At 35.9% G+C, this 18,310-nt stretch overlaps 1 protein-coding gene across 1 annotated transcript in view; it reads left to right on the top strand.

Annotated features, from left to right (window-relative positions):
• The window catches only part of COG6 (component of oligomeric golgi complex 6), a 137,210-nt gene that overhangs the window by 70,852 nt on the left and 48,048 nt on the right, over positions 1 to 18,310 (top strand). Inside the window, exons 12-13 of the mRNA XM_069064621.1 lie at positions 3,866 to 3,957; positions 6,979 to 7,096. Coding sequence (XP_068920722.1) covers positions 3,866 to 3,957; positions 6,979 to 7,096 — 210 coding nt within the window. The remainder of the gene's footprint in view (positions 1 to 3,865; positions 3,958 to 6,978; positions 7,097 to 18,310) is intronic.

Here is an 18,310-nt window from a genome sequence, read left to right as displayed (position 1 = left end):
GTACATTCTATCATAAAATGAAAAAGGAACTTCTCTCCTGTTGCCCTTTCTGAGTAGGTTTTCCAGAGGAGAAGGACCTTTAAATCTTTCCATGTGACATTATGGCATTTCTTACATACTCTAGAGAATACCCAGCAGATGTTTGCAAAAGTTCACTTCAAAATAAATTGTTATGTATTTAGTGACCTGAAAAATTATTATATCCTTCATTCCTAGATGATTCTTATGGAGTGTGTTGCCTTCATTATTTTAAGAATCTCTTTATCCTGCATTATCATATATAAATAGCTAATACTGTCAGTTTAATGTGTCAACCAGTTGAAATAAAAATTGTATTTTCATTTTTCCTTTTAATGTACTAAATCTTTAATCATTTATCCCAGTATATATTGATAGTAATTTTTCTGCTTTATTGTAATATTTGTACTTTAAAATTCCATGTCTTTATTATTAAACTTGTACCTCAGTGATGTGTGACTAATTGACTTTTAGATAATTTTGATATATCTCTTACTTTATTAATGTGAGAATGCTATCCATCAGTGCAGATTGTAACCTGCCTATACTTTATTATCCCATGCAAATTTTTGAGCACATCCTTCCATAAATTCTTTACAAGGCATCTTCCCAAAATGCAAGGACTTTCCCCTAAATATCTTAATCTATAGAAATTCAAAAGGACTGATTTCCCATCTCTATATATTCTCTTTTATCTGGATTTAATAAGGAATGAGGCATAACTAAGGGAAAACAGTAAGGCATTTGATCTATAGTCAAAAGACTTGAACAGTTTTCAGAAGAATTACAAATTATAAATGATCATATAGAAATATAATCCACCCCACTAATAGCTAAAGAAATGCAGATTAAAACAAATTTGAGGTTTCACCTCATTCTTCCCATATTGGGAATTGTGTGTTACTCTAACCTTATTCTGGAATTATTCACTAAATTGGAATTTGGAATTATTCAGTAAATACCAAAATTGTCATAGCAGCACTTTTTGAGGGAGGGCAAAGAATTAGAAATAAAATATATGTGTAATGATTGGGGAATATTTGAAAATCCTTTGACATATTAGTGTAATCGAATATTGCTCTGTAGAAAGAAATGAATGACAAGAAGATCAGGCATGGATGGGTTGCAATCTGTATCACTGGAGGAAACTAAAATTAATTAGCACATAAATCTATTTGAGAAGAAATGATGAAAGTAAAGAGTATAGAGAAACAGGAAGATTTATATGAACTGAAGCAGTATGGAATAAGTAGAAACAAAAAACAGTATAACTTAAAGACTACAGTTATGTAAAAATGAAAAAGTCACTTACCGTAGGTTAAATTCTGAACAATTAAAAAACATCAATGGTCTTTGTCTAGGGCTGAATATATTGACAGTATTTTGTCAGATGTAATGACTGTATTGGATGTTTTTGCTTAACTTCTTTTTCTTTGTTATAAGGAAAGGTACAGAGAAGGGGGAAGAGTGGGAAATCCTGGAATGACTTTGATGTAAAACGAACTACCTCAGTTAAACTTTTTTTTAAATAATAACTTAAAAAGTAAAATCTAGAGTACATATCAGATGAAAAACAAAAACAGGAAGTCAGAATGTTGGAAATGAAGGGAATGATCTTGAGAAACTATGTTAGAATAGGGTCAAGAAAATCCAAATCATTTTTATGTTTCTTAACAGAGGGAAACATTTTTTCCAGTGGATGGTAGAAGGAGCAAGTAGGAAACAAACACAACTTTCCTAAGCCCCCTCCAACTTTACAAAGAAGTCCCCTCCGAGCCCTAAGAATCCTACAATATTAGCTTGAGGGCAAGCCTGGGTTTTTTGTTGTTGTTATTGTTTCTTTGTTGAGTGATCTGTGGCTCATCATCCCATCGCTGCTTCTTTTATCTGCGGATCACTGTTTCTCTTCTCCACTGAAAGCTTCTGTCTTCTCTCTATTGCTTATCATCCCTAGTGACCCTCATTGTTTCTAATCTCCACTGTTCTTTCTGTAGGTTTTTTTTTCCACTTTTTCTTTTTGTTCTTTCTTTTTCCTGAAAGGCTGGGTTTTAAATCCAGATATCACCAGGCAGCCCCATCCTTCCACATGCCAGACTAACTAGCATTAGAGAGTGGTGAGCTTTCACTTTTGCAGTTGATCTGAATCCAGAAGTCCTGGTTTGAATCCCAGCTCTATCAATTATTGTTTTTGTGACCTTAAACAAGTCATTTTATCATTTAGAACTTCAGATTGCTCACCTATAAGGGGGAAAAAAGAGCAGGGATATAATCATGAAGCTCACTTCCAGCTCTAAATCCTATAAATTCCTTTGAGGCAGCCATAGCACCATAGCACATCGGGTTTAATCTTTAATTATCATAGCTGTATTTGTTGTTGTTGGGTGCTTTCCTTTGCCATCAAAAACTTGGCAGGAAGAGTGGGGTGTGGGGGGAGTTGTGGGGCACTACTTTCCAGTTTAGAACTGTTTGAAATCTTGAGATTTCTGGATATCACATAGCCAAATTCTTAGTATAAACTTGCTAGGCCAAATTGTACTTGTGAACATTCACATAATTCTGATTGTGAACTTGAATACAACAGTTTTACCAAACTTTAAAATGTCACTGCTCTAAAATGTATCAGTGAACATTAGTACAGACACAGCCCCAGCATCTAAGAGAAATTAGTCTGGGTTTAAAAGGTATCCGATTGTGGAAAGTATGATTTTAAAATTAAAATGTACAAGATAAAATGTATCCTGTTACCCCCAGCCTTTCTAGGATGCTTATTTATGCTACTGCTATATACTGTCAGTAGCAAATGTATCAACCCTGTGACCTCATTAATCTGAGCTAGTAGCAATTACATAGTAAAGATTTTTGAGCTGTCTCTGTTTAAAAGATGAAATTCATATATAAAATTTAACCTGGGTCAGTCTTTTTGTTTAAATTATGACATATACTGTGATAGTTACCTAAATTATAGGAGTTTCAATATCCATTAGCATTTTTTATTCTTAGAACTCTAATATGTGATATGATTGATATATATAGTATACTTATATATTATATATATGTATGTGTATATGTGTGTATTTAAATGTCCTCCAATTTATAATCATTAGGAAGACAAGGCACAACATAAGTAACAACTAGACAATAATGACAAAAACCAGCACATAAAAGAAGTATAAATTTATTTGGTATAGATTTTATTCATTAAGTTTAAAGAAATGGAAAATAAGGGAAAGAACACTGTGGAATAGAATTCTAGGGAATGTCAGAGACAGTTTCTTGATATAGGGATAAATTTTGAGCTGTCTTAATTTATATCAGTAATCCTACAATTATTGGGGAAATATGTTGATGCTAATTTCATGGATATCCATTTCCTTAATCTCTGGCTAGTCATTATTAATAGGAAAAAGGGGAAAAAAAAGCAAGGTGTAATAATTGCAGGGCAAAAATATTTTCATAATTTCCAGATATTTGGAGTCACTGTAATGTATTGCCAGTGATCATCTGTTGTAGTTTAGGGATTTAGCAGCTGCTTTTGCTATTTACTGTTTAATTGAAATCCAGGATGTTCTGGTGCTAATCCATAAAATGATCTCATTGTATTGCCATTTCCAGCAACAGTCTCACACCAAACTCTGTAGAGAATAGCATCATTATTGTGGAGTACACCTGCTTTTTTTTCCTACTCTACCTTACTGTCCTCCAAAATATTTCAAGTTTCCATTCTTTCTACAATTTCAAAATATTATATTTATTTTAATCAATGTCATTTTGTAACATTAATTACTAAGAACATAAATTTGTATCTTTAGAAAATGTTCGGCTTTCTGTCCTTTTAATGTTTCAACAGGTCCGAATTGAACAAGTAATAGTTGCTGAACCGGGAGCAGTTTTATTATATAAAATTTCTAACCTTCTCAAATTCTATCATCATACAATTAGGTAAGTAAACTCACTGTGCTTCTTAACTATTGAAAAGACCTGCAATTATCATCAACATGGGTGTTTTTTCCATTAGGATAGATCCCATGTACCCATGACTTTGTCACCCCATGTAATTCTTGACTAGCAAGTTCTCCTATAGATCCTTTATAGAGAATCCACCCAACAGTGTTGGGGGCCTCTCCATTACTTCTTTTACACATTGAGGATATCAATGGAACTTGATGGCTACACATTTATAATTTTTCACTTGCACCACCTGATCATGACCAAACCTTCCTTTCTCAGTCACACATTTCCTTAACAATATTTCTTGTACCACTTCTTGAATGTAATTGGATCACTCACAACTTGGATTAAATTTCACCTTTACATCAAATTTAAGTTCTAATGCAGTATAAATTTATATTTTCAAAATTGATTAAATCAACCATGTAATAATAGTAAGTGAGATTTATATAATGTTTTGCAAAACTTTATGTATATGTGTTGTATAATGGGCCACCTTGATAATGTAATTCATACAATTTTACTTGGATAGCACCTTTTCAAAAATATTTAGCTAAATCCATTCTCAGTTTCATATTACACTATTAATAAATAAGGCAATCCTGGCCCTTTACATTAACAGTTTAAAAATCTTTTACAGCATTTGCTAAAGTAATATGTAATGTAAAGTGAAATGGCTTATTTAGAATTATATTTTTCATTAAGAAAAGGAGCCAAAATATCTACCTTCTTGTGGGAGGTGAAAATAATATGCATGTTTACTCAGCATTTTGTTTTTCCATTTGGAAATATAGAATTACTTATTTCTATATGAAATAGAATCATGATTTTTTAAAAGGGAAAAATTTAATGCTTTAAAAATGAATCTGTGTAATTCTGCTATAATGTTTAATTCTCATACTTAAATTTATTATTGCATCACAGACCTCTAAGTAGTTTACAGTAGAATTTCCCTGTATACCATATCATTCAATGATTTGTTCATTCAGCATTCATTGACTATTTTCTGTGTATAGAACTTTTGCTCATAGGTTCTAAGAGGGAAACAAAATGTGAATGAACATTATATTTAGAAATTACAATCTAATTAGAATGTGATACACATATATAAATTATATTATGCATATGATGGTCATTACAAAAGAGAGTGCTTTATGCTTATGGGGAATACTGATGCCAGAATCAAGATAGCCTTCATGGTGGAGGAGACATTTGAGTTACGCTTTATGAATGAGGTTTGCTAGAATCAGATTAAAATGTAATTGAAAAACATTTAACAAAATAAATAAAAGTACAATATAATGCAGATAATGTTAATTTGTCATTTTCTGAGTCAGTTTTGTTGTTGTTGTTCAGTCATTTTTTTAATCGTGTCCAACTCTTTCAGATTCTCTTTGAGTTTTTCTTGGCATATCGATACTGGAGTTATTTGCCATTTCTTTCTCTAGTTCATTTTATACATGAGGAAACTGAAGCAAACAGAGTTAAGTGACTTGCCCAGGGTCACACAGCTAGTAAGTGTCTGAGGCCAGATTTGAACTCACAAAGGTGAGTCTTGCTGACTCCAGGCCTAGTATTCTATCCACTACCTTTCCCTTTCTAAGTCAACATATAGCACCAAAGAGATCCTTTTCTATATTTGATGAATAGGATTCCAACAGGCCAAGAGGACATAATAAACAGCCTGAGTAGAGGCACAGTGTGTGAAAAGGACAAGGCATGTTTGGGAGGTAGAAAGTAATCCAGTGACTACAGAATTAAGTTTGGAGAAAGTGGGTAATGACAGATTATTGATCTCCTTGAATTCAAGGCAAAGGATTTTTATTCTTATTCCAAAAATAATAGCCATTGAATTTTGAATAAATTCAAAATTGGTAGTCTCTGACAGTAGGTTATAACAGATCATTCTAAATAGTACTACTAGTAACCCCCTTGAATTCTGAAACACACTTTCATAATAGCAAATTTGAGGTTCTAGTGTGCTTTGGTGTCTTGGTTTATGTAGATTTTTTTTTAAAAAAAGCAAAAACATCAGGGTATGTTTTTGACTTAATCTAAACTTCAGTCTAAAAAGCTTGTGGTAAAGAATTGAGAAATGTTATACATAGATATGATGCTACTATAGTAGAACAAATAATTGTAATTTGTTAAATAACCAGATATTGATAACCAAAGAAGTTGTTTTAGCCCTCAAATGTTAACTGCAAAGTATATATTCTTAAAGATAAAAAGTTTGTTTGTTTAAAAGTAATTTTATTTATGTGTGTGTGTGTGTGTGTGTATAAGAAAAGTAATTGCTGAATATACCTGTAGTAGTGTGGTGTGCAGAACATAGCCTTTCCTACCATTAAATAGCAATTTTTACCTTCAGCCAAATAACCATGAATTGTTTCCAGTTTTAAGGTAGTGTGGTAAAGTGGCAAAGATTTGGGGTTTTATTATTGGTGCATAGTTAATCCACTCTGTAATACTCTAAAATATTGAAATCACAGCATCTCATCAACCTTTATTGAATGCATTTATTCATCTTTTAAGTAAAATGGAAAAATTCATCAGTTTTAACAACTTTACTTTTTAAATAAACCTAGAGCAATTAATATTCTCTTGGCTTTGCAGGTTGTATTTTATCCAAAAAAATATGAAAAATTTGGATCCTTATTACTGTTTTTCCCCCTGTCTTTGCCAAAGCTCCGATTCCAGTGTGTGTATTGTCTTTTTGATAAACTAAGGACTTGGAGCAGTTAAAGGATACACATGATATTTTTTCACATAAAAGATAGTACAAAATATTTAAGGCCTTTCTTGATAAGATGATTAAGGAAAATGATCAACATCCTTTTAGTCATCTTTAAATAATAAAAAAAATTTTTCCTTTATTTTTCACTTAGCAGTCCCAGTTTCTACATCTTTGTTATGTTGTATAAATTTTTTAAGCATTGATATGCATCTGATACTCTGATATCTAAATGTTGTTCATCTCTGATTTGTGAAAATAAATATTATTCTTTTCAGTGGTATTGTGGGAAATAGTGCAACCACATTATTGACCACCATTGAAGAAATGCATTTGCTAAGCAAGAAAATATTCTTCAGTAGCTTGAGTCTTCATGCAAGCAAACTAATGGATAAGGTATGTCTTTGAAATGTTGATTTAAATGCATGAATATGCTGTTTATGTAATACATAAGTTGTCATCTCAATTATTTTTAGCAGTGAATAGAGAAGAATTTTTTATGATCTATCCATAGCTTCTTGAATGGAATCCTATAAGACATCCAATTTGAGATGTACAATAAGCAGTTTGAAATATGAGACTACAGCTCAAGAGAGATGTTAGTGATGGATAAGATCTTAGAATCTTTAGCATAGTTACCATTTTAATTCATGGTAGGTGATGAAATCACCAAGTGAAACAGTACAGAGGGGGAAGAAAAGAGGGCCCAAGATAGAGTCCTGGGGGACAGCCAGGGTTAACAGGATATAGATCTAGCAAAGCAGACTAAGTAGAGGTCAGAAAAGTAAGAGGAGAACCAGGAGGGAACAGTGTGATGAAAACCTGGACACAAGAGAGTATCAAGGAGAAGAGGGGGATCAAATTGTCAAGGCTACCAAGAGACCAAAAAGTACAAGGATCTGGAAAAGGCTATTAGATTTGGCAATTAAAGGATTACTGGTCAGTTTGAAGAAAGCAGCTTCAGTTGAATGATAATGTCAGGAAGCCAAAGTGTAGAGCTAAGTGAGTAAGAAGAAAAGTTGAGGCACCAATAATAGACTTCTCAAGAAATTTAGCCACAAAAGGGAGGAGAGACACAACATTAGTAGTATAGATAGATCAAGTGAGGGGTTTTTGTGAATGGTGGAGACATGGGCATGTTTGTAGGTAGTAGGGAAGCAACCATTAGACAGGGAGAGATTGAAATCATAATGGAAGAGTGGGGATAATAGAGGGGAAAATCATAATGCAAGAGTGGGGATGATAGAGGGGAAAATCTGCTAGAGAAGATAGGGTGGGATGTAGCAGATTAACCTTGACGAAGAGAAGAGCTTCTTCATGTAAGAAAGGGTTATGGTAGAGATCGTGGTAGAAGGGATCCGAATAATGTGAGGTAAGGAGGAGGGGAGAAGTAGAAACTCTTTTGGGGGTGGGAGGGTGGAGGAGGAATAAACATTTATATAGCATTTACTCTGCACCAGGCACTCTGCTAAGCACTTTATAAATATAATCTTATTTGTTCATCATAACAACCCTGAGAGGTAGGTACAATTATCTGCATTTTATAGTTAAGGAAACTGAGGCCAAAAAAGGTTGGATGACTTTCCCAGGGCCACACAGCTAGTAAATATCTGAGACCAGATCTGAACTCATGTCTTCTTAACTCCAGGCTTAGTGCTTTATCCACTGTTTCACCTAGTTGCCCAAGTGAACTCTTGGTGAATGGCCTCAATTTTTTCTCATGAAGCAAAGTTCTCAGCTGAGAAAGTGAGGAAGTATGGGCCTTGGGACGTTTGAGGAGGAATGAAAAGGATTAGAAAGGCTGCTGTGTTGAATGGTTTAATGAACTGATAAGGAATAGGCTAAAGGATTGCCTTGGGCAATGGGGTCCATCTGAAATTATGTAATAATGTAAATTTGTAGTGGGCCCATCCATGTGGATTTGTGGATTTTCTCTAGATATGTTCAGTAGCACGTTGAGTTGGAGTGAAAGCAGGGAGGTGGAAATTATCCAAGGCTGAGGCTTGTCTCAGAAGAGACTGGCAGTAGGATCAAGAAGCAAGAGACTAGAGAGAAAAGGATAGTATAGAATGGAACTGATTCCCCAAGGGTTCAGTCTGGGGAAGGGAGGAGAGTACAGCCAGTGTAGGAGATGGTGCTGGAAAGAACTTAGAAGGCTCAGGGAGGATGAAGAACAGGGTTTAAGGTTGTGAGGTAAAAGGAGAGGTGGAATAAAAAGAGATTGTGATAAGATAAGGGAACTTGAGAGTTCATTGAAATGAAGAATACTTATAGTCATCACCTATGTGTTCAGTTCTACATTGTCACCTTGAGTTCCTTTCCCTTTCTGAGTGTAGCTGGGGTAGAATGAAGAAATATATAATGGGAAATGAGTAAGATGAAGAACTGAAGTTAAGATGTTTGAAGGGGTGTTGGTATGTGTGTCGATGTTCCCTTTCATGACTGCTGGGTTTGGGGAGTAGAGAAAAATCATGAGCCAGGCACTGAACTTATTGACGAAAGAATGCCAGTGTCCTGGAGGTCTGTAGATAATGGTTACCAGAATCTAGATTGTGTGCTAAAAATAGACTAAGTCCCAAATTAGGAGAAGTTACTGAGTGGTGGTGGTAGAGAAAGAGCCTGAAAGTGTAATGGGGAGCAAGGAGTATTCCAGTAACATCATTATTACCAGTAAGGCAAGGGTTATGAGTGAAAGTGTACCTAAAACTGAAAGGGTGGTCAGAGAAGCTTTGTCATTAGGACAGAGACAGGTTTTAGTGAATGAAAGATTAAAGTAGTGGAAAGGTTAAAAGTTTAGAATGAAAGCAAGTGTATTACCTATGGAGCGGACATTCCATAGTGCATAGCAGAATGCATGCTTTAGAGCAGGATAGATATTGCAAGGAGGAGTCAGTGGGTTGAGGAGATGGCTATAAGGGAATAAACAGTTCAGGAGCCAGAATAGCATTTGAATAAGAATAGCTAGGGGGTTCAAAATCACTGTGACTGGGAGGGTATGACAGGGTGGGAGTTCATTAATCATTAAGAAATGTGTTCAGGTATGTTATCAACATCCCTAATGGTGTACCACAGAGGGAGACATTTCAGGGCCTTATTAAGTTGTATCCAACAGCCTTTTTATTGCTGCTCATATATGGCAGTCCATTTTCCTTCTCTGTGCCATTATATTGACTTGTTTCCCATGCTTTAAATTCATATCCTTTCACCTCTGACCATCTTCAAGACTTAGCTCTAGGGCTCCTTTTACATGAAACTCTTCTTGATTCCCCTCAACTGCCACCTTTCACTAAGTCACCTTATAGCCCTAATATAGAAAAATATTTGATAAGCTTTAAGGATTCTCCTAAAATGTTTACCAGAAATACCCTGCATTCTTTTTCTTCTTGGTCTACCTTTGAACATTCATGCTTGCTCATGTTTCCTTTTTATGTATAAGGCCAAAATCTTTTAGACAATAAAAGATAAAATTGGGTCCAATCTAACTGTAAATGAAATATTTAAAAGTAGAGGCTAAAATTAGATGGGAAGTGATTCATGGTCAGAGGATGCTAGGGTTTTTATGGGTTTTTACTTACCAGCACATCAGGACAACTCAACCCCAGAGTAGCGTCCTGAAGCTGAACCAGCTAACACACCAGAGTGGTAATGTATTAACTGTTGAGATAAAAGTCCTGTAGGATCGCTGTTCCTGGTGGAGAAAAGAAGGACGAGGGTAGGCAAATGATCAGATGCCCTTACTGTGTTATCCCTGGTATCCTAGTGTCTGGAGCCAGCCATTCTTACATATTATGGAATCCATTCTTGATTTGAACTTCGTATTGAATCTCCTCCATAACAGTGACAGATACTCTTAGTGAGCATACATATATCTCCATGTCTTAGAACTTACTTAATGTTAATATCAAACGTAATTATCTCTGTTGCATCTCAGTTAATTTTGATGTATTCATAGGAGACATCTTTTTGAAGGAGAGGTTTTAAAGTGATATTTTGCTTTACCGAGTCAAATTTCCACCAAATGTCAACAAAAGGCACAGAGGTATTACATCTTTAAACCAGTTTTGTGCTAAATAAGATGTGGTCTTTTATGGAATATTGCTTATAAAAATTTTACCTGTTCCCCTTAATAAGATATATCCTTTGTGCGTATAGCTTATTCTCATAAAAATTATATATAGATGTGAAATTAGCATATGATTTAGTAATTATCCATATTCTTTTGCCTGCCTTTGTTTAAAATAATAGGTCTGGGGGTGTGTGGAGCCAAGATGGTGGCATAGAAGCAGGAAAACTCCATATGCCCCCTCCATAACCACCTCAAATACCTATAAAAATGACTCTAAACAAACTTTAGGGCCACGGAACCCACAAAGTAAGAGAGAGAAACAAATCTCCCACAGAAGACAACCTGGCAGGCCGGCAGGAAGGGTCTATAGCAGCATTCTGGGAACCTAGCCCAGCTCCCGTGAGTACAAGGTTTTAGCCCCAGGGCAGCCCAACCAGCTGTGGCTAGAGGGACATCGGGAGAGTAGATCACCAGCAGCTGTGGTGGTTTCCAGAATTATCAACCCATAAATGCCAAAGACAAAGTGAGAGATCAGTGGACTTTAGGAACAGGGGGTCAGGGAGTGCGATCTGGCCTCTGCCCTGCGGAGGGAAAAGTGGCTGAGGTGGAGCAGCCGCTGCCATGTGGCTAATTTAGAGCTCCTAGCCTGCAGTTTGTAGGGGCACCAAGCAACCAATCTGAGGAGTCATGGCTCTTGCTTTAACCTACTTGGGTCTGGATTGCAGTCTAGGGAGGAGATTCTGGGGTGCATGACCAGTGTGCCAGAGCCAGTGGAAGTTTCTGAGAGGGCACCCAACTAATAGCTCCAACAGCTGTGAAAACCCCAGCAATTTGGGACAAAGTACTCCTCTCTGGAAGCAGAGTTCTACTGTGGCAAAAAGCTCAAGTCAAATAATTGAGTGGCAATGTGAGCAAGCAAAAGAAGCAAAGCAAGCACAGCAATCCGACTTTGTATTCTTTTTCGGGGGACGAAAAGGATCAAAGCATGGAAGAGGAGGAAGACAACAAAGTCAGAACTCTGGCACCAAAAGCTTCCAAGAAAAATATGAATTGGTTACAGTCCACAGAGGAGCTTAAGAAGGATTTGAAAACCAAATAAGAGAAGTGCAAGAAAAATTGGGAAGAGAAATGAGAATGATGCAAGAAAATCAGGAAAAGAAAGTCAGCAACCTGACTGAAGAAAATAATACCTTAAAAAATAGACTAATGCAAATGGCAAAAGAGTCTCAAAAAGCCAGTGAGGAGAAAAATGCCTTAAAAAAACATATTTGCCAGATGGAAAAAGAATCTCAAAAGTTCACTGAAGAGAATCATTCCTTCAGAATTAGATTGAAGCAAATGGAAGCTAGTGACTTTATGAGAAATCAAGAAACTATTAAACAGATCCAAACAAATGAAAAAATAGAAGGCAATGTGAAATATCTCATTGGAAAAACCACTGACCTTGAAAATAGATCCAGGAGAGATAATGTAAAAATTATTGGACTACCTGAAAGCTATGATAAAAAAAAAAGAACCTAGAAATCATCCTTCAAGAAATTCTCAAGGAAAACTGTCCTGATGTTTTAGAACCAGAGGGCAAAATAGAGTTTAAAGAATCTACAAATCACCTCTTGAAAAAGATCCCAAAAAGAAAACTCCTAGGAATATTATAGCTAGGTTCTGGAATTCCCAGATCAAGGACAAAATATTACAAGCAACCAAAAAGAAACAATTTGAATATTGTGGAAACACAATCAGGACAACACAGGATCTGGCAGCTTCTACAGTGAGGGATCGAAGGGCTTGGAATATGATATTCCAGAGGTCAAAGAAACTAGAATTAAAACCAAGAATCACCTACGCAGCAAAATTGAGTATCATGTTTCAGGGGAAAATATGATCATTCAATGAAATAGAGAATTTTCAAGCATTCTTGATGAAAAAACCAGAGTTGAATATAAAATTTGACATTCAAATACAAGAAGCAAGCAAAGCATGAAAAGGTAAACAGGGAAAAGAAATCATAAGCAATTTATCAGTGTTTAATTATTTACATTCCTACATGGAAAAATGATAATTGTAACTTATGAAACTTTTCTCAGTATGAGAATAGTTGAAGGGAATATAAGTGTGTGTTTATGTATATGTATACATACATATATGTCTACATAAGAGGGAATATGGGCATATGAATACATATGTTAGTGTGTGTATGTATGTGTACAGGTATACATAGACAGAGGGCACAGGACCAATTGAGTAGGAAGGGATGATACTTAAAAGGTAAAGTTGAGAGGTGAGAGAGGAACATAATGAGAGGAGATGGGGAGAGACAGAATGGGGTAAATTATCTCATATAGAAGAGCCAAGGAAAAACTATTACAATGGAGGGGAAGAACAGGAAGGCAAAAGGGAATGGGTCAAACTTAATCTCATTGAATTTGGCTTAGGGAGGGAATGACATACACACTAAATAGGGTATCTCACCTTACAGGAGAGTAGGGAGTAAGGGGATGAGAAGGGGTGATGAAGAAATGGAGGGCAGGTTGCGGGGAGGGAAGTTGGAAGCACCCACTTTTGAAAAGGGATAGGGTCAAAGTAGAGAATAGAACAAGTCTTTCACAGTATATCCACTATGGAAATGTTTTGTGTACAGCCTATATCGAATTGCTTATATCTTCCAAGTAAGGGTGCATGATGAAGGAGGAAGGGAAAGAATCTGGAATTCAAAGTTTTAAAATCAAATGTTTAAAAAAAATTATTATTATTATTATCATCATCATTATTTTTTACATGCAACTGGGAAATAAGATATATAGGCACTGGCATACAGAGATCCATCTTGCCCCACTGGAAAGTCGGAAGGGGGATGGGGAAAGATATAGCAGAGAGCAGATTGGGGGCAGGGGCATATACAGAGGGATAACTGTTTAGGGGTGGTGGATAGGGGAAAAATGGGGAGAAAATTTGTAACTTAAAATCTTGTGGAAATGAATGATGTAAGCTAAAAATAAACAAAATTTAATTTTAAAAATTATTATAATAAAAATAAATAATAGGTCTGAAATGTGTTTTCCATGCCTTTCAGTATTTTTAGATACCTCAAAAACTGACCTTTCTATAGTCTCACAATTATGGCACCTCTAACATAGATTTCCTCTGTGCATACTTTTCCCATCTTTTTCCAATTCAACACTAAATCTTAGACTAATATCCAAGTCCAAATGTGATGAATCTGCTATCCTTGATGGCTTTTTAAATTTTGTTATAAAAATCTTTGCAGATCTTTTCTATCTTCCATTTTTTGTCATCCTTCCAGTTTCATCTTTAAATGCTCTTGAGATAACTACTCATTTGGGGCTCTTGCTAAGTTTTCTTCACATTAGTGAAGTTTTACCCATCACCATTCTCCATTTTATGAGACAATATTGTTCATAACTTTCCACCTTCCTTTTCTGTAAGATTGTAAATATATATCATAAACTGGTTTTGCCCAGAGATGTTTGGCACAGCTTTCCACTAAGCAGGTAAGTCAGGTATTTGCTAACAAAAGCATTTTTGTTTGTCCTTTAGGTCTTGGATTTATTGTTTTACTTCAGTTAAATTCTCCATGAAATTGTAATAAATTGTTACATGTCTTGTTTTTGGCATTAATACTTGTTTCATTAGGTCAGGTCAGAGTTTTAATATTTTTTTTCTGTTTACATTCTTCTAGCTTTGTATTAATTTTGCTCCTCTACCAAGTCAGTGGTGGTCTGCATAGACTACTAGCTGGTTCGAGAATGACTCCTGTTCATCATTTCCTCTCTGTTGGAATATTATTTAATTTTTGTGACATTATTCATTTTTCAACATATTTAGTGTCATCTAATTCTTTTCTTAATGGAAATATTTGTAGTCGATGTCTTTAACCTCTCATTTCTTATCTATATTTCCATCCTTTTCCCCCCTGTGCCTTTGGAACAGATGTTAATGCATAACCAAGATTATTTTAATGGTCTTTTTTGCAAATACTTATCATGAGCACTCCAATACCAGATGACCAAATGTCTCAGGAAATGATAAAACAATGTTTTTTGCTGCTTTCTGAATAGATGATAAAAACCATTTAGCCAGCTCCATTAGCATCTCCAAGGAGAACCTAAGTGATCTTTCCATTTACTCACAACTTCCTTCTTCTAGTTTCATTTATAATGCAAATGGCGAGATTAATATAGTATAGCTCCTTCAATGTTCTGTCCATTTGTTGTGTGGATAGTAGATAAAAATCTCACATCTAGATTATCAGTAACTAAATTAATGTTCTAGGTAGTTGAAAACTATGATTCTTTTTAATTTTTGGATGATTTTTGTTTGTTTACTTTTAGTTTATAAGATTCAGTTCCACAGTTCCTTGAATTTCAAATTTTCTCCCCCTCTCTCCCCCATGGTGGTATACAATCAAGTATAGGATCTGCAAATATTTTCACATTGGACATTAGTCGGGTTATAAAAAAGGATTGTATCAGATGGAATGAACAATGGGAAAGAGGAAACAAACCCAACAAGATAAAGAAAAAGAGCAGGTAGTTTGCTTCAATCTGGATTCAAACTCTGTTCTTTCTAGTTCTTTCTCTGAATATAGACATCTCTCTCCATCATGAGTCTTTTGGGGTTGACTTATAACCCTGCATTGCTGAGAAGAGTCCAGTCTGTCTTGGTCATCACACATACGTTGTGTCTGTAATTGTATACAAATTTGTCCTGGTTCTGCTCTCTCATTCAGCATCAGTTCATCTGAACCTCTCCAGGTAAATATGAAATCCGTCTGCTCCTCATTTCTTTCTATGTCTCTCTTGTGTCCCGTAATTGGAGGTTGAATTTTCCATTGAGCTCTGGCTTTTTCATCAAGAAGGTCTGGAAATCCATCATATCATTGAATGACCATCTCCTTGCCTGGAAGAATATGTTCAGTTTCGCTGGATAGGTGATCCTTGGTTGCAAACTGAGTTCTTTTGCCTTGTGAAAAATCATTCCAGTTCCTCCTCCAGTCTTTCAGTGTAGAAGCTGCCAGATACTGTGTGATCCTCACTGTGGTTCCGAGATATTGGAATTGTTTCCTTCTGGCTGCTTGTAGTATTTTGTACTTTACCTGATAGTTCTGGAGTTTGGCTACAACATTTCATGGACTTTTCAATTTGGGATCTCTTTCAGGAGGTGACTGACAGAGATTCTCTCGATTTCTATTTTACCCTTTGGTTCTAGTATCTCAGGGCAGTTTTCCTTGATGAGCTCTTGGAAGATGTTGTCCAGGCTCATTTTTTCATCATGATTTTCTGGTAGGCCAGTGATTTTCAGATTATTTCTCCTGGATCTGTTTTCCAGGTTAGTTATTTTTCCATTGAGATGTTTTATCTCTTTTTCTAATTTTTAATTCTTGATGTTTTGTTTGACTGATTCTTGATTGCTCATAGAGTCAATCTCTTCAATTTGGTTGATTCTAGTTTTTAGCGAATTATTCTCCTCAGTTAGTTTTTGAAGTTCATTTTCCATATCACACATTTTTCTTTTTGAGGAGCTGTTTTCTTCATTGTAATGTTTTTCTAATTTTGCAATTTTGATTTTAAAAGAATTATTCATTTTATCTTCTATCTTTCTAATATGGTTTTCAAAGTTCTTTTTGAGCTCATCTAAGAATGCTTTCTGTGCTTGAGACCAGTTCCCTGTTGAGGCTTCATTTGTGGGTGTGGAATCAACACTGTCTCCCTCTGAATTTGGTTCCTCCCACTCATAATAGTAGGACTCCAGAATCTTTGTATTTGCAGTCTGCTTTTTACCATTTTGAGGCAGGGCCCTAGCAACACCCTTCCTCTAGGGTTCCCAAGCCTTTACTGTTTAAAGTTTTGCTTTGGGACAATAATTACTATGTTTTCAGGGTCAGGGAGGTGGGGAATTGGAGCAGCTGGCGTTCACTCTGCCCTCCTGGACTCTGGAAGTCCAGATAGGGGCTTTTTAAATTTCCAGGCTGTGGTTTGGTAGCCCCAGGAGTAGCTGCTGCCACTGCTGGGGTCCCTGCATTTGACTCTTACCCAGCTCTGTCCAGTCCCAGCCCTGCAGTGATAGGCCTGGCAATGGCCCTTAGGGTTGGTGGGTCAGTTTGCCACCACATTGATCAGGCCTTGTCAGGGCCTCTGTGCGCCCCGGTGTCTGGGCCTCTGCACCAGCCCCAGTCATCTTCGAAGCCTCTGCCAAAAACTATGATTCTTACTACCTTTTGCTATTTGTTGAACCTAATTTTACCTTTGTCTGCTATGAAGATCTACTTCATAAATAAGGGGACATCTGACTAATCTATAAGGTAAATCAAAAAAATGGAATAAAGGTACATTTGTTTTAATATGGAAGAAAAAGCAGGGATAAAGCATTTCGTACTTTTATTAAATTTTTCTCATAAACTTACCATATCTTTGTGCTAATTTTAACAGTACAAAATTTGGAGGGAAGAAAAACAGGCATTTATGTCTTTTCCTTCCACATATATTAATAATCTAAGTGAATCAAGACTTTATTTTAGTTTTAACTTTCCATATAATTTTGTAATGAAGTTCAGTCTTTCGCATTTTATCAGGCAGCTGCTGCAAAAATGTGATGCTATAAGTTCAGAATTATTATTTTGCTCTTAAATCAAATGGAATATAATTTTTTTCATGATTTTAAAACTTTTAATTCCAGATTCATTCCCTTCCTTCCTTGTCACCCACCCTTACTGGAAAGATAAGCAGTTCAGTATAGGTTGTACATATGTGGCTAATGCAAAACAATAACATAGTAGATATATTGTAAAAGACTGACTATATTTCCCTCCCTCCTATCCCACCTCCCACTCCCACTTGTTCTATTCTCTACTTTGATCCCGTCCCTTTTCAAAAGTGGGTGCTTCCAATTTCCCTACCCCCCAGCCTGCCCTCCCTTCCATCATCCTCCCTCTCCTCCCCTTCCCCCACTACGCTCCTGGAGGGTGAGATACCCTATTTAGTGTGTATTTCACTCCCTCCTCAAGCCAGATTCAATGGGAATAAGGTTGACCCATTCCCTTTTGCCTTTCTATTCTCCCCCTCCATTGCAACCATTTTCCCTTGCCTCTTCTGTATGAGATAGTTTGCCCCAATCTGTCTCTCCCCATCTCCTCTCATTATATTCCTCTCACCCCTTAATTTCACTTTTAAGTATCATCCATTCCTGTTAAATTGGTCCTGTGCCCTCTATCTATGTATACCTGTAAACATATATACACACATTCACATATGTATTCATATGCCCATATACCCTCATATATAGACATACGTATATATTTCTAATCCCTTCAACTACTGAGAAAAGTTTCATAAGTTACAATTATTGTTTTTCCATGTAGGAATGTTAATAGTTCAACTTTGATAAGTTCCTTATGATTTCTTTTCCCTGTTTACCTTCTCATGCTACTCTTGCTTCTTGTATCTGAATGTCAAATTTTCTATTCAACTCTGGTTTTTTGAGCAAGAATGCTTGAAAGTCCTCTATTCCACTGAATGACCATATTTTCC

The sequence above is a fragment of the Petaurus breviceps genome, unplaced genomic scaffold, assembly GCF_028583685.1.
Source record: "Petaurus breviceps papuanus isolate PSGF00001 unplaced genomic scaffold, PetGlider_PUasm1.0 90639, whole genome shotgun sequence".
NCBI lineage: Eukaryota > Metazoa > Chordata > Mammalia > Diprotodontia > Petauridae > Petaurus > Petaurus breviceps.
This window is presented reverse-complemented; position numbering and strand designations above follow the sequence as displayed.